The following is a 26,279-nucleotide window of genomic DNA, read 5'->3' as shown; positions in this document are numbered from 1 at the left end:
GTCGTCGAGCACTTAGAAATGGAAATAACAGGTGTGCTTCTTCTCGATCAGCCGCCCAGAACGTAAGACAAGCGAGTCGTGGCCGTCGAACGATGGAGGGGTACACATACCGCCTCTCTCATAGGAAATTGGCCGAGTCACGTGGCAAATTCTGACGCACTCTTAGCGCGCTACAGCGCAAAGTTCAAGACTCAAACGCTTCAGGACGAAAAACGTCACAGCGGACTATTCCGACAAGGTGAGATGCTCTTATTTGCGTAAACCTGCTCTTCGCTTTCCTTTGCTATTGCTATAGCGTCTTTAGCGACGTTTTACCTGTAGTTTTCGACCCGTCGATAGTAGAGCCTCGAAATCGCGCCTAGAAAACGGTTTCTCGTTTTATTCGTTTCTCTAAGATTGACACACGACGTATCTCGATCGCTAAGAGTCGAAACGGCTCACGTACGTGGGACCCCCTTCCGATTTCGGGCCCCGTTCTCCTCTTAGATTCCTAACGTAGTCGAAATCAGCGTACCTAGAGCACTTAAAACGATGAATCTCTTCGTTTGAGACTGTTAGATTGGCTATTTGCGATGGAGCGATTATTCGCCGACCTGAGTTTTGGTTGAGTTTGTTTGGACACTCCTTAGATTTGGTCATTTGACCTCGCAGTAGCGAAATGACGAAATGCGTTCGATTTTGGCTAATATTTGGAATTATGTGTAGATGTAATAATGCTGCCAGCTGTTCACGCGTCGCGCCCAATCCGTCGAGGAAGAAGAGGATGTGGACGAAGACATCCACCTTTCGGCCAAGATGTGAACATCCTCTAAAGTAGGCTAGCACGCTGGGGGTGAACGGCTTGGGACTTAGGCAAATGTCTCCTTCCGTGGCTGCCGGAGGCTAATTCGCTGTCCCCTGGAGACTTGGGAAAATCTTCCTCCATGGGGGCTGGAGGTTGATGTGCCCTTGACTTCTCCCACTGACTTGAAGTCCAACTGTGGGGACTGCAGACTCAGTCCCACGGCTTGGCTTGTCTCAATGACGGGTTTGAGAATTCGGAACACGATTTTGTGGGAAAGTTTCTTGGGTACCTCCTCTGGTTTGATCATCCTTTCCTTTCAAGTCACGTGGCAAAATATCTTCGAAGGTAATAATTCATAGATGGCACATGCAATCTGTGCAGAGATATTGCCTGGTTTCCACAACGTGGAATTGTTCAAGGCCTTAGAAGGGAGGAAGATGTGTTGATCATATTCAATTTCAAGTTCATACCTTGTCCTTGTGAATCAACTTCAAGACTCCAAATCTTTTTTCTTCGCTTAGTCGCGAATTAATTAGGCGTCTCACGCAATACTGTACCTTTCGGCTCTTGTGTCCAGTGCTCCTTCATCAACTTAGAGTTAAACTGATTATAGAGAAAATTGCTAGCGAACAAAATTTTAGGCACCGGACCGGTACTTGTTGCGTTGCCGGCGCTCACGTGAACTCACGTGAACTCACGTGGACCCGTTAAAAGCTTCCCGAGTCCCGAACCAAGTTCAATGCTCTGCGCGTGTTGATAATATTTTAAAACGGTATATATGGTGCGCTCGACAGTGACACCACAGTTGATAAGCTGCTTAGGTATCGTCGTTCTGCAAAGCGCAACTTCACTCTTCAAACGCATCACGTGCTAATCATCTCACCTGGAGGGACTCTTCTGGACTGCTTCTACGGCAGAAAGCAGGCGCAAGGCCGTAAAAACAGTTCTAGTCTGACGATTGATGGCTTTTGCTGAGCGTCTGGGCTTTGCTTATGACAACTGGCCTTTCCTAATCGATTGTCGATCTTTATGTAGCCAGAGAAGCGAAGTCAGATACATTAATATTCACTTTTACTGTACTCGCAAAATGAAATTGCAAGGAGGCTCTCGGTGGCGGCAGGTCGGCAAACCGAACACGTCATGCCGACGTAGAAGAAGTAAGATACTGTGTATAGAGTAGGTAATCAGTGCCTTCTGTGAAACAGAAGTTCTAGACCGGTGGAACTGCGTTGCATTATGCGTGCTTTAATGGCTTGAAGAATTTAGTGAAAGATCTAATTAGCAAGTACATGGTCCGAGTAGATGCGATGGACAAAGTGCGAAAGTTGATAAGTCCGGTTTTAGACGTGATTATTTGTACTATTTTTTAGAAAGGCTTTACGCCGCTAATGACGGCATGCGAAGAGGGTCATCTATCCATTGTTAAGTTACTAGTACCTGAAAACTGTTTCGTAAATTCATCTAAGGTAAGTACAATAAGTATGTATATCTCTCTACAGAAGAGGTTTGCTTATAGATACAGCGGCATCGACGAAAGACCTCAGTCAAGCCCTTACACGTCGCTTCCTTTTATGGTCACTGTGCCATTGTTGAATATCTCCTTGATACCGGTGCAGCTAATGCTAACGAAAAGACCAACGTAAGAAAGATGTCACTGTAGCATGAAAAACACCTGCTCGTGCAGAAGGGCTGGACGGCGTTAATGTACGCTTGTCGAAAGGGTCATCTCTCTACCGTGCAATATCTCTGCTCTAATCAATGTGATGTTAATGTGGAAAACCAGGTTTTGTTAGAATTGTACTTATTGTATCTTTATTATCAGCATCATATAGAACAAATGGGCAGCGTTACACTTTGCCTCATCTAAAGGCCGTTCTGCTATTGTTGAATATCTTGTTGGTAACTCTGCAGTTGATGTCAACGGGCAGACCAATGTAAGAGAAAACATTGCTCTAGCACAGAATGGAAAGTATTTTCGCTGCAGGATGGCTCAACAGCGTTGATGCTAGCTTGTGAGAAAGGTCATCTCTCTACTGTGCGCATTCTCTGCTCCTATGGATGTGATGTCAATGTAAAAGATCAGGTGTTTTCAGCATTCTACTTAATGTAGTGTGTCTGTATTATTTGTCTTATATAGATTGGAAGGACAGCTTTTCACATTGCCTCGTTTAATGGCCACTCCGATGTTGTTAAATATATCGTTAATAACTGTTCTGTTAACGTTAACGAAAAGACCAATGTAAGGAAGAAATTGCTGTGGCAAGGAATTGAAATATTTGCGGGTTGTTACTTGTAGAATGGATCGACAGCATTGCGGCTAGCTTGTCAAAAAGATAATCTCTCTACTGTGCAATTTCTTTTCTCTAATCAATGTGACGCCACTGCAAAAAGCCAGGTTTTTTAGCATTCTACATAATGTTTCTTTATTGCGAGTTCTACATAGCTTGGATGGACTGCGTTACACGATGCTTCATGTAATGGCCACTCATCCATTGTCGAATATCTCGTTAATAACTGTGCTCTAGATGTTGACGAGCGAACCAATGTAAGAGAGAATATCGCTGTAGCGTGAAACAAATATATTACTCGTGCAGGATGGCTGGACGGCATTGATGCTAGCTTGTCGAGGGGGTCATATCTCTTCTGTGCAATTTCTCTGTTCTGTTCCATGTGATGTTAATGTGAAAAACCAGGTTTCGTTGGATTGCTTCTTTTTTAAGTAATTTTTTGTTCTTATTATTAGCAATTTGTAGAAAGGATGGACGGCGTTACACGTTGCTTCATTTAATGGCCGTACTGATATCGTTAAATATCTCGTTGGTAAATGTGCTGTTAATAATGTCGACGAGCAGGCCATCGTAAGAAGGGTGTGCAATATCACTATAATATAGAAAGATATTTGCGCGTGCAGGATGGCTCGACAGCGTTAATTCTTGCTTGTGAGAAAGGTCATCTCTCTACTGTTAAACTTCTCTGCTCTAATCGATGTGATGTCAATGTGAAAGAAAAGGTTTTGTAACATGATTTTTCGGATGTATTTTATTATCAGTCTTACGTAGATTGGATGGACAGCGTTACACGTTGCCTCGTTTAACGGTCACTCTGCTATTGTTGCATATCTTATCAGTAGCTGTGCTGCTAGTGTCAGCGAACAGGCGAATGTAAAGAGTATATTACTGCATGGCAGGAAATAGAAAATACTTGCGATTGCAGAATGGCTCGACAGCGTTTATGCTAGCTTGTCAGGAAGGTCATCTCTCCACTGTGAAATTTCTTCTCTCTAATTACTGTGATGTCAGTGTGAAAAACCAGGTTTTTAGAATTGTACCAAATATGACTACTTATTATCAGAATTGAGTAGGATGAATGGACAGCACTACACTTTGCTTCATTTAATGGCCACTCTTCTGTTGTTGAATATCTCGTCGATAACTGTGCTGTTGATGTCAACGAACAGGCCAAAGTAATGAGGAGGTATTGCTGTAGCATGGAATTGAACCTTTTTTCGCGTGCAGACAGGCTCGACGCCGCTGATGCTAGCTTGTGTGAGAGGTCATATCTTTACTGTACAATTTCTCTTCTCTATTCAATGTGATGTCAATGTGAAGAATCAGGTCTCCTTAGTGTGCCACGAAGGGTGCTTATTACCAGTCTTACATAGATGGGATGGACAGCGTTACACGAAGCTTCATTTAATGGCCACTTTCACATTGTTGAATATCTCGTTCGTAACTGTGCTCTTGGAGTCAACCAACAGACCAACGTAAAGAGAGAATATTGCTTTATCTTGCAATAGAAACTATATTTCTGCTCAGAATGGCTCGACAGCGTTGATGCTGGCTTGTCGAAAAGGTCATCTCCCTATTGTTCAATTTTTCTGCTCTACTCGATGCGATGTGAACGTGAAAAACCAGGTTTTGTCCGAGTTTCCCATATTCCTTTTTGTTATCGCAATTTTACAGAATAAATGGACAGCACTACACTTTGCCTCATTTAATGGCCACTGTGACATCGTTGAATTTCTCGTTGATAATTTATCTGTTAATGTCAACAAACAAGCTAATGTAAGGAAATACCGCTTTAGCACGGAAAATATGTGCGCTTGCAGAATGGCTGGACAGCGTTGATGCTAGCTTGTCAGGAGGGTCATCTCTCTATTGTGCAATTTCTTTTTTCAAATCAATGCGATGTTAACGTGAAAATCAAGGTTTTGTTATCGCTCTTTTCAATGGGTTTGTATTGTCAGCTTTTTATAGAATGGATGGACACCGTTACACGTTACCGCCTCTAATGGCAACGACGCTATTCTCGATTATCTTGTTACTAGCTGTGCTGTTGACATCGACGAACAGGCCAACGTAAGGAGAAACTTTAGCAATTAGCATGAAGCAGAAAATACTTGTGCGAGTAGAATGGCATGACAGCGTTGATGCTAGCTTGTAAAAAAGGTCATCTCGCTTCTGTGAAATTTCTCTGCTCTAATCGCTGTGATGTCAATGCAAAAAATCAGGTCTTGTTTGAATTTTAGTTTGTGTATCATTGTTATTAGTACTGTGCAGAATGGATGGACACCGTTACATGCTGCCTCATCTAATGGTCACTCTGCCGTTGTTAAATTTCTCGTTGATAACTTTGCTGCCACTCTCAACAAACGAACCAATGTAAGGAGGATATCACCGTAGTAGCAATCAATCAATGAAAATATTTTGTGTACAGGATGGCTGTACAGCGCTGATGCTAGCCTGTCGGAAAGGCCATCTCTCTACCGTGCAATTTCTCTGCTCTTTTCAATGTGGAATCAATGTGAAAAACAAGGTTTTGTGACAGCTTTTACTTAATATGTCGTTATTATCATCAGAATCTTATAGAATGGACGGACCCCGTTACACTTTGCCTCATATAATGGCCACTCTGCAATCGTTGAATTTCTCATTTGTAGGTGTGCTGTTGAGGCCTTAATCAATGGACAAGACAATGTAAGGAGAGTATTATTGTATTGTGAGTCAAGTATGTTTGCGCGTGCAGGATGGGTCAACGGCATTAATGCTGGCCTGTAGGAAAGGTCATCTTTCTACTGTGCAATGTCTCTGCTCTAATCAATGTGATGTTAATGTGAAAAACCAGGTTTTGTTATTTCCGCTTGATGATTCTTTATTATCGGCATTGCTTAGCGTCAATGGACATTGCTGCACGTTGCTTCATCTAATGGCCACTCGTCTATCGTTGAATATCTCGTTGATAACTGTTGTGTTAATGTCAACGAACAGACTATTGTAAGGAGGGTTACACTTTAATAACATTGAATAGCAATCAATATTGGAACGCTTAGGTTGGCTCAACAGCGTTGATTTTAGCTTGTAGTAGAGGTCATCTCTCTACGGTGCGATTTCTCTGCTCAAATCAATGTGATCTCAATGTGAAGAACCAGGTTTCTTTAGCATTCCACTTGTACTATTTTTAGTGTCATTGTTTTATAGAAGGGGTGGACAGCGTTGCACGCAGCCGTCTTTAATGATCACTCTGTCATTGTTAAGTGTCTCGTTAATAACTTTGCTGTTGATGTCAACGAACCCGATTACGTAGGTGATTTTTTCTGTATGTATTCTGAGCTCAAAAAGCGTTTTTAGTCTGGCCGCACTCCTTTCCATTTGGCTTGTGCTAATGGTCGAAATGACTCGGCGTTGTTTCTCTTGAATGAAACCAAAAGTTTTGTTAAGGTTAGATTTTTTTGTTACTTTGCATTCAATATCGCATTTATATGCTTGCAGCCTGACTCTAAGTGTTTTCTAATGGCTTTGGAGAACTGTTGTATGTCAGTGGCGCAGCAGCTTGCAAGATTGGGCTGCTTTGATGTGCGGGCTGTAAAACCAAATTTTATTTGTTTCAATTTGTTTATAGAAAACGTCTGCTATTCAGAGCGTTCTCTCCGTCCAACATTTTAGGGAAAGTGCTGATATTTTACAATTAATTTCTACTCTACTTGATCATGGAGCTTCTGCTACTTCCCAGAACGCCGTCAGTTATTCAGTAAGGAAACATTTATTGGCGTTATGAAGATTTTTTTAGCACGGCGACTTGCCGTATCAAAATGCTAGCGGTCAATGTCGCTATCTTCTAAAGCGTGCTTGGGTAATATTTTTTATCTTTTACTTTAATATACTTGATGCTGATTTGAAATCTACAGCTAGAATCTCAATATGCGAATTTGGCCACTCTAGGCACTTCAAGTCCCAGCCAAATTAAAGTTTGCGTGTTTGGTGATGAAATGGCGGGAAAGACTAGTCTCATTGAATCTCTGCAATTATCGTTCCTGGGCGCAGTTGCAAAAAGCATTATTAGACAGGGTGTGCCTTCTCGTACGGCTGGTATCAAGTTTCATAAGGCGAATATCTCTTTTGCTGGTGATTTGGTATTTTGCGATTTTGGTGGGCAGAAGAATTTTCACAAAACTCACAGCTTGTTTTTCAGTTCAGAAACGGTGCTGGTTTATGTGACTGACTTGAGCAGATCGTGGAATGATATCCGTTCTTCTGGTTTATACTGGCTTTCATTTGCCAAATGCAGTTTGTTTCGTTCCAAAAAGAACCACAAAGTCAGCCTAATGCTGGTAGGAAGCCGTGGGGATAAAGTTGGACCGGAGTCGCTAACGTCGCTTTTAACGTTTCTGAAAGCCAAGTTTTCTGAATGGTTTGACATATGCGATAAGGAATTTGTTCTAGACTGTCGTTCGCCAACATCACGAACAATGAACGCAATTAGAGCTCATCTTCACCAATTGAAACAACAGTGCATTGAAGTAAAATTACGTGTTTCATAAGTTTATTGCAAGACGTTTTTCTTTTTTTACAGCGTGCGACAAAGGTTCCCAATATTATAAAGAAGGTGGAGTCGAATCTATTGCCACGGCTGAGCGATCTTCTTTCATCATCGTCGCATCATCCCCTTCAAGTATTGGTAAAAGATGACAAGCTACTGCCTGTGAAATTATTGTCTTTTATTCGCCAATTACTTCGTGATGTAAGCGACGCGGTTTCACTAGAATAAAATGTTATATTTAATTAAATGTAGGACCAAATATACACTAAAGAGACCATCGGAATTTTAGACGACTTTGAGCTTACGGAACGCAAGGTGTTCTTTCAATTTACTGTATGGCGTTCTTTACTAATCTATCACTTTCCTGATTTTAGATTCTTAGAACCACTAGCCATTCGATTGCTTCTGGTTTGCTGTTGGCGATGATTGAAAAAACAATTTTTTCTGGACTTAGTAAAGCTGTTCAAATGCAAATTCTAAAATTTCTCCACATGTATTCATCAGTAAGGCTTTACTATATACTATGCAAAGATTATATAAAAATTTTTAATGCAGGTGATTTTTTTTGAAGAAGAAGATTTGGTGGTTGTCAACCCTAACTGGCTTTGTCATAATGTGATTGGTCCACTAATGTCTCCTGAAGAATTTCCTACTCACTTGACGTCAACAGATGGAATATTTTCATTAGATGATATTAGAATCGCTCTGCATCAATTCAATAAGCGACAGAGAAAACCTTGGATAGATGTGAATGAAGCAATCAGAATCCTTTGTCGTTTAGAAATCTGCTTCCCCCTTCCTAATAGCCCACAATGTTATCAATTTCCAGCTCTCGCTCAGGAGAAACGACCAGCCGAAGCCTGGATAAAAAACGCCGACATGCGCGTTTACATTGGCCGTCGACTTGAATGTCAAAGTGATACGGACATTATCATTCCTGGAACGATGCCCTTTTTTCAAGCTCACGTCGCCGCGTCTCGGAAACCGTCATCTCTTTGTCCGATTATCTGGCAGGGTGGCGTAAAAGCATTTGAAACTTTTGACAATCTTCACTTCGAGGTTCTCGTCGAGCTGGCTGTGAACGACAGAGCAATTGACATCATTGTTCGCGGTCCTGAACATTCGGAAGCGGAGTGCTACAAGCGGTTAGAGACAACCAAGCAAATGGTTGAGAAAATGCTGGACAAACGAAGTCCAGGGACAAGACTGTCGGAACTAGTCTTGAGCCGCAAAGTCATGGAGATTCTAGTCGAAACACGCCATGCCTATAGCTTCACGGATATAGAAGATGCTAAAGACTGCGGACTATGCCCTCAGATAGGTTCGAGCCCGACGTCAAATGACTTTATCAGTGATTTGGTTGTTGTTCCGGAGAAGCACATTAACGTGGTGCTGCCTTGTCACGCAAAACGATCGTTGCTACGCGGACTCGTTTCCACTTTGATTGCTCCAGAAAAATTTGCTAGAAGTCTTGGAATGCGTACAGCTAAGCTTTCTTTTCCTTCTACAGCTCAAAGCGTGTTCGTTGAATGGAGCCGACAAATGGACGCCACCTTGCCTAAACTGATAGCGGCTCTGGAGGAAACGAAACACACCAGTATCATAAAAATGTTTATGGAAGAAAATTTGTTTCCAATTGAGGTGAAACTTTTTCAGTAAAAGTGGTTGTTTATTATAACTTATGTAGATCACGAACGGTTGTGAAGCTCAAGCTGACACAGAGACAACTATGGTCTGGCAGTTTAGGCGTCCATACATATACTGCTGAAAACTAATTTTAATTTTTAGGCTTCAGATGACGAATATTCGCTTTCGGACAGTGACTGTGAGCTCGGTGATGCTTGCTTCAGAACGCCTGAGGAGCCAGAGGGCGAAGTGGCTGCTGTAACAAGCCGGCACGTTGAAGACGAGAATACGAACCTTGCCAAAGACCCTGTTGTTAAAGACTACCATATTGAAGCATTCAAGTATGAACTGTTTGACGATTCCGACGACGTTATTTCGTTTGGAAGCAAGCTGTTAGGCTGGAGTCGTGAAAGAGTGAAGAATTACCTGTCGGATAGGCCTGATCGTCGAAATGATCAAAAAATGTCTCTCATCCTTTATCGGTGGAAACGCAAACTGGAGAGGCCCACTATAAAAGCGCTTCTGTTAGTTCTCAAAGGCTTTGACAAAGAAGGCATTGCAATTCAACTCCTCAAGAAGTGCAAGAAGCCATGAAGCGCTTTCAAATTTAGAGTTATCATTTGAGAGGAAGCAGCATGTATATGCGTCTGTATTTCATATATGGCATCTATACGTTTATTTGAATTGCAAAATATGGGTACACACGTATTTTTACATCAATGTCAGTTCTATTCCTAGCTAGCCTTAGTATATTATTGCATCTCAGTTATTTGATTGTGAGTCGTTTGACTGTAGATATTGTACGCAGTGAAGTGAACAACCAGAGATCAGCTGGAGTCTCTAGCGTACGTTACGAGCAGGAAATTCGGCTGAATAGCCCTCTCTTCGTCCTTCCTCGGCCATTTCCTGTCTTCTACTCTGTCGTATCATTCTTTTTGTTGCGAAAATTAGGCAGAAATGTCCGCGAACGTCCTCGACCGTCGCTCGATCGCAAAGCTGCGAGCAAAGTTCCAGCTCAGTGTGAGCGACATCAAGTCGCCTTAAATCGAAATCGACCAAAAAAGAAAAGCTACCGTACGTGAAGTCGTAGAAGCAACAATAGATGAGTTGAAGTATTACGATTAGATATTAGACGTCAAGCCGTACGTCATAAGACTCTGAATTCATTGTCCAAAGACTCGAGTCGGAGAGCAGCTTAGGAATATGCTAGTCACAATGTACGCACTCTGGACTATTCAACCTGGACCAGGAGTCAGTGATTGGATTCAAAGAGACGAAGCACCCTCAGGTAATACGTTCTAGTGAATCCCAAAGACTATATAGAAAGCCAAGCACCATGGAGTCAGAAAGTGAACATATAGCGCACTTTGAAGTTTCTATTAATTGTCGACAAGATTGCACCTTCTACTCTATTGATTTGTTTCTCTGCCTTGCAAGCACTATGTCTAGCCTTCATGCCGTCGTTGCTAGGAAGCCAGTACATTGGCGTTGCCGTCTACTCACTTTTCTAGTTTTCATTCGGCTTTCAGAAGCCCATGGGTGGAGCAATTGTGGCAGAGATGTACGGAGTGGACGTGGCATCAAAAGGCACGCTTCAGCTTATTGTGTCCTTTTCAATTGCAGGCCTCTTTGGACCGCTGATAATGCAAGCAATGTATTCCCACTGGAGTGATTTCTAGCACTTTATTTATTTTTCGCAGGGTATAGTTTTAGTTGGCTATTTGTCCCATTTTGTTTTTTAGAATTGAAAATCGTCGTATAATCAGGCGTTGACCCGGATATATAGGTTCTCATTTTTGCGCCCTGCGCACACGGAAACGGATGCTCTTCGCACAGCGTTACGGGGTAGGTTTGCCGCAGATCAGAGTATTAATACGGGTCGTTGATATGAGGTTATCCTGGTTGTTGGTCATGACGTTCCCTTTTGGCTTCCTAAAAGAATTCACTGTCTGTCGCCAGAGCAACAACAAAGACGTTTAGAATACGACGCAGAAACACTTTTTACTAAATAGCTGCAACTGGAAACAGAGAAAAATTGCTTTGACGGGGTGATTTAGCTACCATCAAAGTACGAATATGTCATCCGTGTAGTAAATACGCTAGAAGAACGCTTAGTTTACAAGGTCCGGAGGTAGCAGGTTACCTGGTCGTTGTCGTGCCTATGAGTGAAAAAACATCATCAGGCCGTAACAAGGTACGGTTTGGGTTCTCTGAACTCCACTGACTGTACTTACCTGCTGCTAGCACTTGACCATTCGTAAATTTTTACCCTTAATTAGCCATATAAGTAGCAGGCACGTTTTTCTACGCAAAGGAGTCATAGGCTCCTTATTCCGTATTTTTTAGCAATAAAATGGCGCGTCGCAGAACTGCCAGTGCTAGCTTGCGTTGTTTTGCCCATGCGGCATGCGCTCAAAGGCATTCTTCCTGTTCTTTCTCTGAAGGCCTTCGCCGTGCGTCTAGGCAAGCAGCCTCGGTGTAGCGGCGAAGAAGGAACGGCGTGAAGGTATTTCGACTTTGGGGACCCCATCCAGCGGTGTATACGATGGACGGCGTCTCCGCGCGCGCTCGCGTGGCCCACGCAGTTGCAATTGTAGAGTTAGTGTTTTGCCATGTACACTCGCACAATAGTTTGTTTCAGTGGCTGTGTAGTTTAGTTTATTTAGTTTTTTATTAAGATAATTAATAATTATAACTCTTGCTTATTTTTTATTAGGAAAGGGAACGCAGCGTCGGAAAGACGGAACCGTGTACGATGGAGACTGGAAAGACGACAAACGGCACGGATTCGGCACACTGGCAAAGCGTTTGAATTCAGAAAAATTCGACCAATATCGTAAATTATACGCAGGAGGATGGAAGAACGATAAACGCCACGTATGAGAAAAAATTGAGGTTTAGGGTGTTCAATTGCTTATTATTCTAAAAGGGTTACGTTACGAATTACTATCAAGAGGATCAGTATTATGAGGGAGAATGATACGAGGATATGAATGTACTATAGCGACGGGTCGAGCTATGTGGGAGAGTTGTTCAATGACAAGCGAAACGGTCAAGGCATACATCGACTCAGTGAGTGGGAAAATAAATATGAAAGAGAGCCTATACAATCTATACTCTCTAGGTAATGATAATCGCTATGAGGGATCGTGGAAGTTCTTTTATCTCGACAAGGGTCAAGTGTATCAAGGAACTTGGCTTGATGATGTTCCGAAGTGTGGATCGTTGGAAGGTTTCGATGAGGAGAGGGCGTCCAATTCACCTGAGTTTCCAATTCCTGTCATGAGAACTGATTGGTCTTTTTTTTATTGAAAAGTGATTTTGCTGTTTTTTTAGTGTACGCTTGCTGATAGGGTTCATCAGGAAGGCGTGAGTCAAGTCCATTGAGAAGATACTTGAGACAGACCTTTGTGCATGTACAAATTTGCTGTACCTTGATCTTTATAATATAACAAAAAAATTAATTTCCCAAAGCAATACACTGGCTTCTTCGGCAATGAGTCTATTTGAGAAAGCGCATCTTGTATTGCTTGTCTCAGATACCCGTATGTCCGGGTAGGGTAAACGGCTTTTGGACAAAAAACGAGGAAAAGCCGTTTACCCTACCCGGACATACGGGCTACAGCATTTTGATAATAATACCGTCAAACTACTACGTGTATTATTCTCGTGATAAATACAGCATTTTGTCCAATTTTTATTTAGACTACAAAAAAAGAAGCACTTTATACGCGAGCATGCAAACTATTTCACAGCTCTTCCTTGTAAGCGCTTGCAATATGATCTCTGTGAATTCCGCACTTTTCACAAGCTCGAATAAGCCTAATTACCGTTGCTGCTGAAGGACCGCGTTCTGCACACCAATCCTCTATAACAATCGCGGCCCTAATGGCATCTTCGCTAGACTTTTCCTTGTACTGCGGTATGGCGTGACCTTTACGTCCTAAACAAAGAGCTAACTTTTGCCACTGCGTTTCTGCAAGGGTTGCAACGACGCGAATCAGACATTCGTCGATCACTTCAGGAAGAGCACCTGTAATTACACAAGTAAGATATAACATGATTAAATTCAACGCGATTGCAAACTCACCTTGAATCGACCGTAATAAATCATCGATGGGCTGCACCCCAAACCAACAATTAATTCTGCTAAAGTCTTCCGGATCTACTGGTACTCGTTTCCCAAACTTATTGTACAGTTTGCCATCTGTTGGACAGTACTTTGACGCCTTCTTCGCACAAAGTACTGGAAGGTTCTTGAGATTAATATCCAAGTGTTTTTCTCTGCGGACGGCTTCTTCTAACTGACAGCATATGCTATAATCGAAGCCTCCCATGCCCTGGTAGCAGATTTTCTTCATCTTTCGGCACAGTTGCTCTTTGATTGACTGCAAAAAGAAAGAGCTTGTTTTAGCAACGTCGTCTTCATTGACGTAATGAACTGTCAGAGCAACCCAATTGCCTCGACTGTGATACAGCAATTCAATTTCAACTGTTAACAAAATCATGCTACACGAAAAAGATATATACAGTAGTGGCATACCTTCTGCAGTAGAGTCTTTGTCTTCTACTAGAAAGACGCACTGATGACGAGAGAGTTCCGGGTTTTTTGGATACATTTTCAGAAAGCGTGTGACTAGACGGAAGTAGAGGCATTCCGGAAAAAACTTCAATTTAATTGGAATGACAATTAGTGGAGCGGGAAAAGGAGGCGAGCGACTGTGCCCTTCCCAGTAAGTACGAGGATACAGAAAGAACGGTTGTAGCATCGACGGAACATAAAATTCACTTGGGGGCGATCCTGCAACTGGCGTGATGACGTCAAGAAGCTGTAGAAGTCGCACAATTAGTCTATTTTCGTCTTCAAGATCTAGATCGGTAGCAAAATCGCTAGCCTCCCGCATTTGCTTTAGGCGATAATCCATCAAGTCCATGGACATCACACCTGTTTGTTTCAGTGTGTTCCACTTCGGCTCCATCCGTGGACCTGGCTTTGCTGCCGTGACAAATGCTGACATCGCTTTGATTACCCACGTCGGACTAGTGAAAACGAAATTTTTCAAATCATCTATTTCTGGGTAATAGAGAATTGCTCCAACATTGGCAAGATACTTCAGCGCCACAAGGACTTCATCGTGACGGCTAATATTGCAGATACTTCGATGCTGAGCAAGTTTAATTACTTCGTCAACTTTAGCCACAACTGTTTTCATGATTTCCTTCCACCGGAATAGAAGAATTTCGAGGTAGACCCAAAACAAGGGCTGCTTCTTCTGTCGTCTCCAATAATTCGATGTCATGCGGTCAACTCGTGTTCGAATTTCATTAACAGTTTTGCAAGGAGAATCCGAACCGGACACCGAATTGTCTATTAAAAAGATTCTCTTAACGAAGTGAGTCATCTCTCGGAAATTTTCATCATCGTTTGCGTCCTCGTGTTTCTTTGGCAGAACAATGTGCTTAACAAATTCGCTGTCCATAAGAAGATGCTCAAGGAGATCTCCTTGGCGCAAAAGCCATTCATTGACAGCGGTTGAATTTGGAAAACGATTCTCGTCGCTGTCCAACACGTCTCTGTGAGAACCAATTGCAAAGACAGGAGGAGAATCGACCTCTTCGTCCTCGCCCAGCCAATGACTGTCTCTCGTTGTCTCTTCGTGGGCCGCTGTGATCGAGCCGAACCAGTAGAAGGGAAAGTCTCCGTTTGTGCGGATCCAGCCCAGTTCGTTCGTCTGGTCCACTACTTCGCCCTTCGACGATCGATGAAACGATTCTGCTTTGTCGGACAGCGATTTAGAAATGTCCATTACGACCATGTACATAGTCAAACAAAACGTTTCGTTCTCTGGCATGAGAGCCGAATGCGTAGCGAGATAAATTTCTTGTCCACCCAAATCCCATATATCACGAACGCCCAGGCTTTGTCTTTTGAGATCTTCTTCACTCGGTTTATTCACGAGAAAAGTGCTCACCAACTCTTGCTGATTAGGCGTAAGCGCTTTTGCTTCTATTCCAACCGCTTTCAAATCTTTTCCTAATTCTTCCGGTGGAGGTGCTGACGACAGTTCCGGTGAAGAAGTGTGAAGTCCTGAATCTGCTACTGCAGCTTCTGCTATGGCTGATTCGGTGCTAACGTTTTGTAAGGACCTGTCAACATGTTGCCCCTCAGGCAAGTTGATGGACCGCTGCTGATTCATTGAAGAATAAACTCCTTGTGCGATGAGAGGATCTAAGTGGTCCTTGCTGTCTGTCGCTATCCAGCCGCTAGTGGCTGTGTGCGTCATTGCGACGGCCGCTCCTTCTGTGCTCGCTTTGTCTTTCTCAAATGGCTTGTTCAGAAGAGAATCGACAAGACACGATTTTCCCGCCCCGTCTTGGCCAGTGACAATTACACGAGAACGATTTACAGTCACTGAGCCGCACTTTAGAGCATCGTCGTAAATTTCTTGAAAACGGACTTCTCTTTCTTGGCCCGACAAAGACGCTTCTTCATCAGAGGACTCAGACGTCTCACCGTTTATCAGGTTGAAGTCTTCGTCAACGCCACCCTAAAACGAATAAGAGAACGTGAAAAAAAAGCCAGCAAAAGGAAACACCTTTGATGTCTACGACTTTGTGTATCACTTATTTACACCAAGTGGATTAGAAAACACACCTCTAGTTCGTATCTGCGTCTTTTCGCTGCAGTTTCGCTAACGAAATTTAGCAAATAATCTACGACGAAATCGTGATTGTGTGCTTGCGCTTCAGCAAGAGGTGTCCTACCAAACTACAACCAATGTTTGAAATAAATAGCAAAAATATTGAAATGCGCACTTTATTAGTTGCGTCAATATCAGCGCCAGCAGAAACCAAATATTTGGCGGTTTCAGCACGTCCTTCTCGACACGCCCAATGAAGAGAGGTGAAGTGATCCTGAAAATTACTAAATCTCGATGTTTCAAATCTTGCGCTCTACATTACCTGGTGAGCTTCATTGACGCTGATTCCTATTAGGACAAGTTTTTGTACAAGGTTCAAAAAACCTTCGTGACTTGCAAATGCCAGAGCTCCATTACCTTCCTACATAAGGTTATATATATATATAAATATTAGAAAACGCCTACAGGTGTAGTTAAAAAGCACACCTTGTCTTTTGCAGAAACGTTGCAGCCACGCTCAAAGAGAGCAGCCGCGACTACTGATTTGTTCTTCATAACGGCGCGAAGAAAAGGTGTGCATCCCCACTAATATGAAACTGTAAGAAATAACGCTAAAATGCTTAGTTTTACCTCATCCACAGCCTCCAAACTAGCTCCAGTTGAAATCAGAATTTCGGCAACTTCAACACGTCCTTCCTGACACGCCCAATGTAGTGGAGTATAGCCATCCTAAAAATTCGAGAATAAAATGACGCTAAATCTGTCACAATCTGATACCTTATTACGATGATCTACATTTACCCCGCATTCAATGAGTTGTTTGACACACTCCAACGCACCTGTCCCACTAGCAAATGCCAAGGCTCCGATACCATTCTACATATCACTAACTAAGCACTTATTGGCAAACAATATGAGACACACTTTCTCTTCTGCAAAAATGTTGCAGCCATGCTCAATGAGAACAGCCACAACTGCTGATTGTCCTAGATGAACTGCACAAAGTAAAGGTGTATATCCCCACTGCGGTGAACAGTGAAAAAACACCAAATCGTTACATGTGAATTGTATACCTCATCTACAGCCTCCAAACTAGCTCCAGCTGAAAGTAAAAACTTGGAAGTTTCTGCCTGTCCTTCCTGAGACGCCCAATGTAGTGAAGTATAACCATACTGAAAATTCATAATAAAATGTCGTCAAATACGTCATAATTCAATACCCCATCACGATCATCAACCCTCAACCCTAATTCAAGGAGTTGTCCGCAAATGTCCGATTGACCTCTTCCACTAGCAATTGCTAAGGCTCCGCTGCCATTCTACAGACCATCACAAATTAATGATTGGAAATTAAAGTCTAAAACAAACTTTGGTTTTTGCAGAAATATTGCACCCATGTTCAACGAGAACAGCCACAATCAACGATTCTCCGTTGAAAACGGCGCGAAGAAAAGGTGTAAGTCCCCACTGATGTAAAATAGTGACTGAAATAACGAATTGTTATAATGTTTACATTATCTACAGCCTCCAAATTAGCTCCAGATGTAATCAGAAACTCGGCGATATCAGCATTTCCTTTCTGACTCGCCCAATGCAGTGAAGTATAACCATTCTGATATTCTGATAAATTCATAAATAGAATTTCGCCTACGCGGCATCCAATACCTCGTTACGTCCATTGACTTCTAACCCCAATTCAACGAGTTGTTTGGCCCTGTCCAACTGACCTGTCCAACTCGCAATGGCCAAGGCTCCATTACCCTCCTACAAGTTATTAAAAAGAAATTGCAGCAAACTACTATAGTTTAATTAATTAATTAAGACAAACTTCGTCTTTTGCAGAAATGTTGCAGCCATGCTCAGCGAGAACAGCCAGGACGGCTGATGCTCCGTTCAAAACGGCGCAAAGAAAAGGTGTACGTCCCCACTGATGTGCAACAGTAAGAATAATACCAAAAGTGTTGTCTAATCTTTACCTTATCTGCAGCCTCCAAACTAGCTCCAGCTGAAATTAGAAACTCTGCAGTTTTAGCGTCCAGAGCAAAATGAAGTGATCTATATCCCAGCTGCGTCAGATAGGAGAAAAAGATTAGCGGTTGAAACAGAAAGTAGAAACCGTACTTCGTTCGCAGCTTCTTTCCACCTTTCCGGATGGTTTCGGATAAATCGAGACACGACATCTTCATCACCAATCGCAATAGCGAAGAAGAACTCTAGACAAGCAAATTCAGACAAGAAGCTGGGTCTCTTTCCTCCCAAGAACCGCATGTAGAATAAGGAAGGCAGAAAGCTAAGCTCTGGGGAACACAAACCGTCTTCGTTCATGGTCTCTTCTGGTGTGAGGAGCGAACTTTTCTATCGGTTATCCGGGGTAGATATAACCACAGACGGGCGTTGGAGAAACGGAAGAATGCAAGCAGACAAAAGCATAGCTTGGTACCGCTTGGTACCAGTCAATAATACCACGGATCTTAGATCTAAGATCCGTGATAATACATTATCTATGGTAAGACTGACCAGGCCAATCGCATCGCTGTAATTCGTTTAGCGCCGTCCGTCAGGCTGATCGCGGAGGTGGGCTTTCACAATTTACCCGCGTTGCAATTTTTCTGTGATGTCGTACCACGCAGAAGATGATCTACAAACATTTGTAAGCCAATACTTCTGAGAGCTAGTGTATGTAGTAGTCTACTGTTAATTTTACGTAGGAATACCTTCGATCTGCCTTCTACACAGGGTATCGAGTGTCCTAGAAGCAAGGGTAAAGACAACTTCGAATGTACAACCCCACAGAATGGCCATAGGAATTTAGATTCTTTAGGACTGCAAGGCCAACACAATCGTCGTAAAGCTCTCTTAGGTACCATAGTACACTGCCTACTTTCAAAAGTCTTTGCCAGTTTTTACTTTCTACAAACCCGATTTTCCTTATTCTCAGACTCCCTCCGTTTTGGCGCGGTGCATGAAGTAGTATCAGTTTCAAGTGCGGTTCACCCGCTACTAGTAGAGTTCAAATTGGTTCGTTATTTTGGTTTCACAGACGTCCAATTTTATAGCTGTTCAATTATACTTCAATTGAACTACTGTACTTGTGCATAAACACAAGCACAACGTCAAATGAAATTACATTTCTGTACCACCAGTCAATCCAATAAGTAATGGTTTTGACGAGTGCAGGATATGGCATTAGAACGTTTCTTTCTGTTTCGTTTCTGACCGCTGCTGACGAAAAAAAAAGTGCTTTCATCTCCTTTGGGAGAAGCATATTCGATTGCAACGCAAGCAAGAAGGCGCTGCTTCACGTCCATCAGTTTAATAGTACCGCTCCCACTAACCTACACGACGATTGGATGCTTAAAGATAAGGATTTTTCTACGTATTTAACTCGCCACTCTCTCCAATGATTCTACAGAGTCATTGCGGTCAAAAGCTGCTACATAAGATGTTGACTCTAAGAGCAGTGCATGGTTACTAAATCTACATTCCTCTATCAAAGGCCCATGTAGACCTTGTTGGCTACTACTGCATGGGATATGTATGACACAAGAGATTGAGGTTCACTTACCGAATGCTGGAATAGGGCATCGCATGTTCTCCCAAGACGTGGACTTGTCATAGCACAAGTAGTCTTTGAAGGCGCAATGAATGTGTACTCCTGGCACGATAATAGCAGAGCATTCCACAAGTAGCGTTACATCAGTCAGATTTGTCACTTTAAATTAGAAGAGATCCAATGTTATACAGACCAATTTATGTATCTATAGTATGCTCACTTGGATGAAGAGTTATAATCAGAGAGTAGCCTCCAAAAGTTTGCAAACTACCCAAAGTGAAGTTGAAGAATCGAAGTTCATTGCCTAGGTTAGCTGATCCAGAGTACGATAGCAATTAGGAACGCTGCGCGGCACAGTGCACCCGTCTTACCACACGGCGTTATGCGTTGACATATAGCTTCATCGCAGTGCAAACTGTAGCCGGTAAACGGTCCTGTTGCACTAACTAGCCTCACCATAAACAGGACGTACGCGACAATGATGCCAACGGCTCCAGTCATTTCGAAAACGGGCACAAGCTAGTACTGGAAATTTCAGTCTCAGCTAATCCTTTTAAGTTCCCCTCCTCCTATACGTGCGAATAGAAATAACGCTTAGGGCGCGAATACATTCGCCTTCGAGAGTGACAAAGGAGGGATTATAAAACACGCAGAAAATACCCGATGCTGCAGTGCGGCTTTCAGCAGACAATGAGCTGGTTTCAATCTCTAGAAGTACTGCTGGCGATTTGGGCAAACACTGCGTTCGCTGGTGAAGTGTTCCCCGGTTGCAATATTTGCGACTGCAGCTGGATCAATGACAACTTTAATCTCAACGTAAACTGCAGCGCAAGGAGTCCTAGGCTTCGTTTCTTGCCTCCGAACTCTTCGTTTCCTGCAGAAGTTCAAACATTGTACAAATTACATATCATTCAGTAGGCTTCGCGTTTACTTAAGATTCGGTTGCAGTGACTTCAGTGACAACGCCATTGAACACGTCGATCGAAATTACTTTCTCCGTTTCAAGAATCTTACCAAAATGCAAGAATGAGTTTGTCCTTGCCCTAAAAAATCAATGTGTACGTAATGTGACAGATTCGCATCGCAAAACAATCTCAGAAAAGCCTTCGTAGTTCCAGAAACTCTGAAACTTCTGTAAGCTAACCTACCCTTACTTTATAAAGTAGTTGATTAATTCATTCCTCGTTGTATAGAAATCTAAGTAATAATCCATTCTTTTCTGACGTCACTGGAATGTTTGATCCAACGTATTCGTATTCTTCCTTGAACAAGCTGTATAATTTCACTTTCAGTTTCAATAATCGACGTACTTTCCAACTTTAGAACTATTGCAAGATGCAATCTAACGACGTTGCCAAAGGGCTTTCTGAAAGATATGCCAGCTCTCGGTGAAATGTATAGCTTTCGTGTGTTTCTCTAGACAGCTTTATAAGAGATTGTAAATAGAGAGATGAGCTGGAACAACATACGCGTATTAGAAAAGGGATGCTTTCAAAATCTAACGGCTCTTACCAAACTGTAAGTGCTGCCAATCATTCTTATAATAAAGCTCGATTTCTCAGGTTCTTGAATTGGAACCAAATTCGGCATTTAACTCCTCAAGCTTTTCTTAACATCGGCTCATGCTCACATTCCTTTGCTATGTAAGATCCTATTTGCTTATCTAGTAAAATATTGAACTTTGAGTTGAGGACCTTGTTCTATAACAAAATCACGACATTGCAAAGTCATGTGCTAAAACTCGGATGTCTGACAAAAGCGTAAAAAGTGCATGATTACGACTGTTCCCAATACGTGCATTAGTATCTTATAGGGATTTCTCCCACAATTTAATATCAGAAATTGCTTCAGACGCTTTTGCTTCTTTACCCAACCTTACCTACCTGTAAGTCGTTGACAAAGTCAACATTTGGTTTTCCTTAGGCGATTCTGCATGTCATATAGACATTTGGAATTCAATTATCTAAAACATCTAAGACCAGGAACGATATTTAACAATTTTTTCTTGGCTGTGTATAAGGCATACATGGCCATGCAGTATACGTATATTCTAATTCTCTCTCTTAAGACATCTTACAAGCAATTCCCTAACAACGATAAGCGGCGACATATTCAGCAACAAAACTACAGCCTACGACATGTAAAATGCGGCGCTACGGGTTAATTGTATATTAACTGTAATTTGAAAGGCACATAGGAGCTAATAGACTCACAACTATTGAACCGTCGTTTTTTACTCAAGTCACTATTATAGGAACACTGTATGTCTTAACTCACAGAGTGTACTATCTATGCACGTGTACGTATTAACCTAGAAGCCTTGAGGAAAACCGCTTGACAAGTATTCCAGACACCCTATCTCATCAAAAGTTTCTTCAAAACCTGTAATCAATAACAAACGCGTGTTGCTGCTTTCTCCAAATTGCTTTTTCTAGATATTGCTTGTACAATCATTTAGAAGTAATTAGGCAGTCAACACTTGCGAATCTTCGGAGTCTAGTAGTACTGTAAGCGCAATAACCCACTTTAAATAATCGAGCTATAAATAAGACGTACGATTTCATTCTCAGTAATCTCATGCACAACAGAATCTCACATCTTGAAGACTGCGCCTTCTGTTCGCTAAAAAGAATTAAGACTATGTTTATAAACATTGATCGGTTTATTTGTAATCTAAGTAAATTGCTGTCATAGATACCTGCAAAAGAATCCTTTGACAAACGCTTCTCAAGGAGCCTTGCTTCTCTCCGACAAAACAAAGAGCGCTGAGATGTAGAATGACTGTATACGTTTTTGAAGCAAAACAAAAGTGATAAAATATTTCTTGCAGGTACTTGAACTGTAGTGGATTAGAAGTGATTCCTACTACTGAAACCTCGACTCGTTTGTGAGACTGCATGCATGTTCTTTACACTCGCATATATAACTCAACCGCACTCCATGTATTTAGGCATTGCGTCGACAAAACTAATAGTAAATTTACCATAGCACATCCGACAGCTCATTCTCTGATCCAAAGAAGGGGATACGTCTGCAGAAAGCGTCTCAAGCAACGCACCTCTAATAACTACGAATGCAGTCAGTGTGCCCGGGGCACTCTATCTGTAGCCGTCATCAAGCCCACATACAGCTTTTCACAATGCATAGGCTGCCCGCCAGGTCGGTACGATACAGGCAGATCTGAAATCTATAAGATGTGATTGATATGTACGCTATAGGCGGGTATTACCAAGACCAAAGGGGCCAGAAAGACTGTAAAAAGTGCGTCAACGGTACCTTCGTCAATCCGGAGTCGGCTCCCGGAAAAGCAGCTGAAGATTGCAAGGTGTGTCCCAGAGGAACAGATCGTAGCGTACACGCGGGATATCGAGCGTGTAACTGTTTGAAGAATCACTATCGAATGCAACGATTTGGCCCTTGCTACGTGTGCTACTCTTGGTTCGGCATGAGTTGCCGAGATGACTACCTTAGCGTTGCTCAAGGTTTCTGGTGGAGTTGGAAACGATGGGATGACGCTGACAACAATAGCATAGCCGACGAGAATCAATACGTTAGCTTCGTGAAAAATCTTATGAACAAGAGCGAGGAGTATCCAAAGACGTCCACAAAGTATGACGGCTTCATACCTATGATACATCGCTGTCCAATCAATGAAAGTTGCCGAAGTGAAACGCCGATGCGGGTTCGTAGCAGTAAGATGTGCAGTGTGGGATACTGGGGAACGCTGTGCGGACAATGTCGTGACGGTTATTATTCGTGGTTTCAGCGGTGTCATAAGTGCCCTCAGAAGTGGCGAACTGGATTTCAGTTTCTTGGTTTGCTCCTTCTCCTGGGCGCTTTAGCCGGTGTGCTGCACGTCATTGGTAAACTCAAACGCAAAAAGAACGACGATCTTGTCAACCAAATCAGTTCTGTTCTAAAGATTACAGTCGGATTTATCCAGGTTATGTCCGTGGTTTTTGACGCTCTCACGTACGTACCTTGGCCAGAAGCTCTTCTTTCGTTGGGAAATTTTGCCAAGATGATTGAGCTGAATGTGCTCGCCGTCGCTACGCCTGCGTGCCTACACGAGAAACTAAGATTCAATGCTCTGATGCTTCCAATCATAAAGTTCTCAATTCAAGTCATTCTCCTTCTGCTCATATGGGGATACTATAAAGCGACGAGAAATCACTTTATATGCTCCTACAGAGGTGGACATGCAGCAATCAAGAGAAAGATATCTGAAGTGAGAACGTCTTGCATGACAAACAGTTGGTGGATCTTGTTTATGTGCTATCCTTCAACGGCCACTTCCATACTGGCTACCGTACCATATAAGGAATGGACGTGTACTAAGATCTGTCTTCGACAATCTAATTATGGAACTGACTCTGACAAATACTGCAGGTGGCTTCTAAAGGCGGACTACAGCGTTCCATGTATCTATTCTACATCTACTGCCTTGTGGGTTACATGCACGGTACTCATACTTTACGTTGTCGTCCTGCCTTTACTTCTCTTAATGGCTCTAAAACTCAAGAGACGTGAAGGTCTCACAGCGCACAAGTTCAAGCCTCTATCATTAAGAAGCGATTTTCTGACGAGCATTCAATTTCTCGACAGTAATTACAAAGACCAATTTTGGTACTGGGAAATGGTGGAGATCGGAAGAAAAATGGTTCTCACGGTCGGTATGGGTTTCTTTGGAAACCAAAGTCATTCTGGAATCGCCTTAGCAACGCTACTCGCGACTCTATTTCTAGTGCTTCACGCGCAGCTGCAGCCTGTTCGACGACGATTTGGACACTGGATCCAACTCGTTGCTCTCAGCGCCATATTGACTAATCTGATGATGGGTGCACTCGTTCTGCTTTCATTCAGAGACAAAAGGGATCCTGGCTATAATAGTCTCGTCGATCAAAAAACGTTCAGCGGCATTGTCGTTGCGGCCAACGCCTTTTATCTGCTTTTCGTTGCAGGTTAGATTTCGTATGCCTAATCGCCATTCTAATTTTTTAATTAATAATTGCAGTAATTGTCTTCTCTCTTGTCGTGGAAACGAGAAAGCAAATTGTGGCTACGTTTTGCTGCTACAGAGGTCGAAAAACTGTGCACGAAGAAACGTAGACGACTTCATTGTTCCTACATGTTTCCTTTTACAAAATAAACTCCGTGAACCCTCTATCGGGGCCTCTACGAGGAGGACGCTTAGATCTTGCGCCAGCTACTCTTGGCGACCCGTAATGGACGCAGAAATACCTCAGTTTCTTCGCTCCGAGTCCGCGATCAGAGCAATCTTTCGGTTCGACTCCTTTTCCTTCAGAACGATCAGTGGACAACCAAGCTCATCAAAAACACGGTCGGGCATGAGATGAACTCACTGCCACTCGCGAGTCTCCTCTAAAATCCGTGATTCAACACGATTTCGACTCTACGGAAGCAAAAAACAGCCGGGAACTCTTGCAAGCACCGTAAGTGGGCGTTTTCGGTTTCCATCAGCTAATCAAATTTATTTTGCAGCTACAATGCACACACAGGAACTTTCTCTGAGGTTTCCACTCAACGTTGAAAGAGAGCCAATCACATTGCATTTCCTATTACGTAATCATATCGTGCACCACGCGGTTGCAAATTGCATGATTGAACCATCGTTTCTTTCGGTTTCGTCTTTCAGAGCTTCCACGGCCACCAATAAGAATGTGTTCGTCTTCTTTTGGAATGACAGGTTTAGCCCTCGTGACAACAGCGTTGACGCAAGCAAGGGTAACGCCCTTTGCGTTTATCAATTTGAAAGTAGCGTTTGCACCTAACTGCACTCAACGTTAGTAATACTAAGATCGGTGAATATGCAGCCGATTCTACTGTTTTAATTAAACTCACAAGGTTCTCAAAGTCACCCATAAGGTCATCCTCGTCCAATGCCGTTTCATATGACGTTGGCTCTACATTCAACTAATTTACGGCATCCAGGGTACCTTACAAAAAATTAGTACTTACGAAATGCCGGAATGGGGCAACGTTTGTTCTCCCAAGAGTTAGCCTTGTCGTGGCACAGGTAATCTTTTACACCGCAATGTATGCGTATTCCTGGCAAGATAACACCAAAGATCCCAGCGGATAGTGCTACATCAGTCAGACTTGTTGCTAGAAAAGAAAGAATACTTATTAAGTACCTATACATACTACTGCTACCGTATGAACTTGCTTGGCTGAATTGTTAGAGCGAGACGGTAGCCTTCGAAGCGTGGCAACTTACTAAAAGTTACGTTGATGTATTGAAGTTCTGTACCTAAATTGGCTGATTCCAAAGTGTTAAAATACTACTCGAAAGGGATCTCTGATCTTCCTTACCACACGGCTTGAAGCACAGAAACGGACTACATTGAGGCAAAACGTAGCCAGAGAAATTCCCCGTTGCAACAATTTGAAACACAGTGGCACCGAGAAACTGGACGATCGCAAAGATGATGCTAGTGACTCCGATCATTGAAACGTGCAAAATGAATCTCCACCTGTGATAAGCTATAAAAAGAGATCTCGTAATTCCGAAAGCGAGAAAGAGGGACTATACCTATATAGCTGCAACTTAGATATATCTAGCAAACTCAGGCACGCAATTGCATATCTCATGACCTTTTCTCGTCGTACACGAATGCTCTGGCTTCAAGCGTTAGCCATACTGCTGGCGATTTCGGCAAACAGTGCCTTTGTCAGAGAAAACTATTTTGGTTGCAGCAGTGTTTGCGTGTGCAGCCGAAACGACGAAGGACTCACCATAAACTGCAGTGCAAGAAATCCCAAACTCCGTTACTTGCCCTCGAACTCCTCGTTTCCTTCAGAAGCCCAAACATTGTAACTGAATCAAATTGCGCTTACAG

At 42.7% G+C, this 26,279-nt stretch overlaps 5 protein-coding genes and 3 long non-coding RNA genes across 26 annotated transcripts; 4 read left to right on the top strand and 4 right to left on the bottom strand.

Moving 5' to 3' along the window:
* The first annotated feature begins 217 nt into the window (after positions 1-217).
* Positions 218-10,006, top strand: LOC136187674 (ankyrin repeat domain-containing protein 17-like). 5 transcript variants are annotated; one of them, XM_065975329.1, is made up of 45 exons: positions 219-238; positions 706-1,556; positions 1,606-1,832; positions 1,885-1,941; positions 1,999-2,100; positions 2,155-2,250; positions 2,301-2,423; positions 2,469-2,567; positions 2,617-2,718; positions 2,769-2,867; positions 2,922-3,023; positions 3,081-3,179; positions 3,228-3,258; positions 3,310-3,329; positions 3,379-3,477; positions 3,538-3,642; positions 3,696-3,794; positions 3,844-3,945; positions 3,998-4,096; positions 4,146-4,247; positions 4,300-4,398; positions 4,446-4,547; positions 4,600-4,698; positions 4,747-4,848; positions 4,893-4,991; positions 5,041-5,142; positions 5,196-5,294; positions 5,344-5,445; positions 5,501-5,599; positions 5,653-5,760; positions 5,810-5,908; positions 5,956-6,057; positions 6,114-6,212; positions 6,262-6,363; positions 6,412-6,501; positions 6,553-6,636; positions 6,683-6,799; positions 6,851-6,913; positions 6,969-7,580; positions 7,634-7,801; positions 7,853-7,915; positions 7,975-8,103; positions 8,156-9,241; positions 9,288-9,332; positions 9,389-10,006. In XM_065975329.1, the coding sequence occupies exons 3-45, from the start codon at positions 1,746-1,748 to the stop codon at positions 9,818-9,820; spliced, it is 5,925 nt and encodes a 1,974-aa protein (XP_065831401.1). In that variant the 5' UTR covers positions 219-238; positions 706-1,556; positions 1,606-1,745; the 3' UTR covers positions 9,821-10,006. The 5 variants fall into 5 exon arrangements, with proteins under 5 accessions (XP_065831398.1, XP_065831397.1, XP_065831401.1 ...); XM_065975326.1 differs by having other exon boundaries at positions 218-238; positions 2,505-2,567; positions 3,228-3,329; XM_065975325.1 differs by having other exon boundaries at positions 218-238; positions 3,228-3,329; positions 6,265-6,363.
* Positions 10,007-10,082: 76 nt separating this feature from the next.
* Positions 10,083-12,697, top strand: LOC136187679 (uncharacterized). 11 transcript variants are annotated; one of them, XR_010669941.1, is made up of 9 exons: positions 10,083-10,300; positions 10,352-10,514; positions 10,664-10,787; positions 10,850-11,294; positions 11,342-11,420; positions 11,573-11,732; positions 11,943-12,103; positions 12,156-12,298; positions 12,351-12,697. It is a non-coding gene; the product is annotated as an uncharacterized lncRNA (long non-coding RNA). The 11 variants fall into 11 exon arrangements; XR_010669940.1 differs by having other exon boundaries at positions 10,352-10,787; positions 10,850-11,071; positions 11,166-11,294; XR_010669937.1 differs by having other exon boundaries at positions 10,352-10,787; positions 10,850-11,071; positions 11,119-11,294.
* A 168-nt stretch (positions 12,698-12,865) lies between these two features.
* On the bottom strand, positions 12,866-18,405 carry LOC136187675 (uncharacterized). 2 transcript variants are annotated; one of them, XM_065975332.1, is made up of 19 exons: positions 18,384-18,405; positions 17,988-18,079; positions 17,843-17,932; positions 17,695-17,793; positions 17,532-17,630; positions 17,380-17,478; positions 17,235-17,333; positions 17,087-17,185; positions 16,941-17,039; positions 16,792-16,890; positions 16,645-16,743; positions 16,498-16,596; positions 16,354-16,452; positions 16,190-16,288; positions 16,043-16,141; positions 15,882-15,995; positions 13,770-15,774; positions 13,317-13,718; positions 12,866-13,259 (listed from the first exon to the last, which is right to left on the bottom strand). In XM_065975332.1, the coding sequence occupies exons 13-19, from the start codon at positions 16,420-16,422 to the stop codon at positions 12,976-12,978; spliced, it is 3,072 nt and encodes a 1,023-aa protein (XP_065831404.1). In that variant the 5' UTR covers positions 16,423-16,452; positions 16,498-16,596; positions 16,645-16,743; positions 16,792-16,890; positions 16,941-17,039; positions 17,087-17,185; positions 17,235-17,333; positions 17,380-17,478; positions 17,532-17,630; positions 17,695-17,793; positions 17,843-17,932; positions 17,988-18,079; positions 18,384-18,405; the 3' UTR covers positions 12,866-12,975. The 2 variants fall into 2 exon arrangements, with proteins under 2 accessions (XP_065831404.1, XP_065831403.1); XM_065975331.1 differs by lacking the exon at positions 18,384-18,405 and adding an exon at positions 18,179-18,262.
* Positions 18,260-19,015, top strand: LOC136187680 (uncharacterized). Its single transcript, XR_010669945.1, has 4 exons — positions 18,260-18,372; positions 18,428-18,516; positions 18,575-18,627; positions 18,688-19,015. It is a non-coding gene; the product is annotated as an uncharacterized lncRNA (long non-coding RNA).
* A 173-nt stretch (positions 19,016-19,188) lies between these two features.
* On the bottom strand, positions 19,189-21,024 carry LOC136187678 (uncharacterized). Its single transcript, XM_065975336.1, has 9 exons — positions 20,932-21,024; positions 20,730-20,874; positions 20,574-20,681; positions 20,351-20,462; positions 19,791-20,293; positions 19,640-19,732; positions 19,432-19,578; positions 19,252-19,317; positions 19,189-19,201 (listed from the first exon to the last, which is right to left on the bottom strand). Exons 5-9 carry the CDS (start codon positions 19,918-19,920, stop codon positions 19,197-19,199), a joined length of 441 nt encoding a protein of 146 aa, XP_065831408.1. The 5' UTR covers positions 19,921-20,293; positions 20,351-20,462; positions 20,574-20,681; positions 20,730-20,874; positions 20,932-21,024; the 3' UTR covers positions 19,189-19,196.
* On the top strand, positions 20,084-24,583 carry LOC136187676 (uncharacterized). 2 transcript variants are annotated; one of them, XM_065975333.1, is made up of 20 exons: positions 20,084-20,312; positions 20,368-20,439; positions 20,494-20,553; positions 20,613-20,693; positions 20,743-20,814; positions 20,866-20,937; positions 20,982-21,062; positions 21,111-21,179; positions 21,233-21,304; positions 21,364-21,432; positions 21,488-21,559; positions 21,609-21,680; positions 21,735-21,803; positions 21,855-21,926; positions 21,990-22,061; positions 22,114-22,191; positions 22,250-22,306; positions 22,370-22,578; positions 22,638-24,380; positions 24,434-24,583. In XM_065975333.1, the coding sequence occupies exons 1-20, from the start codon at positions 20,110-20,112 to the stop codon at positions 24,526-24,528; spliced, it is 3,390 nt and encodes a 1,129-aa protein (XP_065831405.1). In that variant the 5' UTR covers positions 20,084-20,109; the 3' UTR covers positions 24,529-24,583. The 2 variants fall into 2 exon arrangements, with proteins under 2 accessions (XP_065831405.1, XP_065831406.1); XM_065975334.1 differs by lacking the exon at positions 21,364-21,432.
* LOC136187681 (uncharacterized) lies at positions 21,723-24,849 on the bottom strand. Of its 3 annotated transcripts, none has more exons than XR_010669948.1 (5): positions 24,661-24,849; positions 23,400-23,482; positions 22,886-23,335; positions 22,118-22,812; positions 21,723-22,041 (listed from the first exon to the last, which is right to left on the bottom strand). It is a non-coding gene; the product is annotated as an uncharacterized lncRNA (long non-coding RNA). The 3 variants fall into 3 exon arrangements; XR_010669947.1 differs by having other exon boundaries at positions 22,118-22,987; positions 23,046-23,335; XR_010669946.1 differs by having other exon boundaries at positions 22,118-23,335.
* A 41-nt stretch (positions 24,850-24,890) lies between these two features.
* On the bottom strand, positions 24,891-26,046 carry LOC136187677 (uncharacterized). The gene is made up of 6 exons (XM_065975335.1): positions 25,973-26,046; positions 25,753-25,923; positions 25,607-25,699; positions 25,399-25,545; positions 25,282-25,343; positions 24,891-25,211 (listed from the first exon to the last, which is right to left on the bottom strand). The coding sequence occupies exons 2-6, from the start codon at positions 25,886-25,888 to the stop codon at positions 24,999-25,001; spliced, it is 651 nt and encodes a 216-aa protein (XP_065831407.1). The 5' UTR covers positions 25,889-25,923; positions 25,973-26,046; the 3' UTR covers positions 24,891-24,998.
* Between the last annotated feature and the right edge of the window lie 233 nt (positions 26,047-26,279).

Source organism: Oscarella lobularis, chromosome 5, assembly GCF_947507565.1.
Source record: "Oscarella lobularis chromosome 5, ooOscLobu1.1, whole genome shotgun sequence".
NCBI classification, from domain to species: domain Eukaryota; kingdom Metazoa; phylum Porifera; class Homoscleromorpha; order Homosclerophorida; family Oscarellidae; genus Oscarella; species Oscarella lobularis.
This window is presented reverse-complemented; position numbering and strand designations above follow the sequence as displayed.

Bases quoted from the DNA above. Each gene is read 5' to 3' on its own strand.
- LOC136187674 (XM_065975324.1), top strand. From the start codon at position 1,746: ATGGCTTTTGCTGAGCGTCTGGGCTTTGCTTATGACAACTGGCCTTTC. The intron at 1,942-1,998 runs GTAAGATACTGT...CAGAAGTTCTAG, and splicing joins GTCATGCCGACGTAGAAGAA to ACCGGTGGAACTGCGTTGCA. The intron at 5,295-5,343 runs GTCTTGTTTGAA...AGTACTGTGCAG, and splicing joins ATGTCAATGCAAAAAATCAG to AATGGATGGACACCGTTACA.
- LOC136187675 (XM_065975331.1), bottom strand. The intron at 17,479-17,531 runs GTATTGGATGCC...TCAGAATATCAG, and splicing joins AAGTCAATGGACGTAACGAG to AATGGTTATACTTCACTGCA. The intron at 16,891-16,940 runs GTATACAATTCA...TGTTCACCGCAG, and splicing joins GTTTGGAGGCTGTAGATGAG to TGGGGATATACACCTTTACT.
- LOC136187678 (XM_065975336.1), bottom strand. From the start codon at position 19,920: ATGACTGGAGCCGTTGGCATCATTGTCGCGTACGTCCTGTTTATGGTG. The intron at 19,733-19,790 runs GTAAGACGGGTG...ACTCTGGATCAG, and splicing joins TCAACGCATAACGCCGTGTG to CTAACCTAGGCAATGAACTT. The intron at 19,579-19,639 runs GTGAGCATACTA...TCTAATTTAAAG, and splicing joins GATTATAACTCTTCATCCAA to TGACAAATCTGACTGATGTA.
- LOC136187676 (XM_065975333.1), top strand. From the start codon at position 20,110: ATGAGCTGGTTTCAATCTCTAGAAGTACTGCTGGCGATTTGGGCAAAC. The intron at 20,694-20,742 runs GTATAATTTCAC...TTCCAACTTTAG, and splicing joins TATTCTTCCTTGAACAAGCT to AACTATTGCAAGATGCAATC. The intron at 21,063-21,110 runs GTAAGATCCTAT...CTTTGAGTTGAG, and splicing joins TGCTCACATTCCTTTGCTAT to GACCTTGTTCTATAACAAAA.
- LOC136187677 (XM_065975335.1), bottom strand. From the start codon at position 25,888: ATGATCGGAGTCACTAGCATCATCTTTGCGATCGTCCAGTTTCTCGGT. The intron at 25,546-25,606 runs GCAAGTTCATAC...TTTCTTTTCTAG, and splicing joins CGCTCTAACAATTCAGCCAA to CAACAAGTCTGACTGATGTA. The intron at 25,344-25,398 runs GTAAGTACTAAT...AGTTGAATGTAG, and splicing joins TTGCCCCATTCCGGCATTTC to AGCCAACGTCATATGAAACG.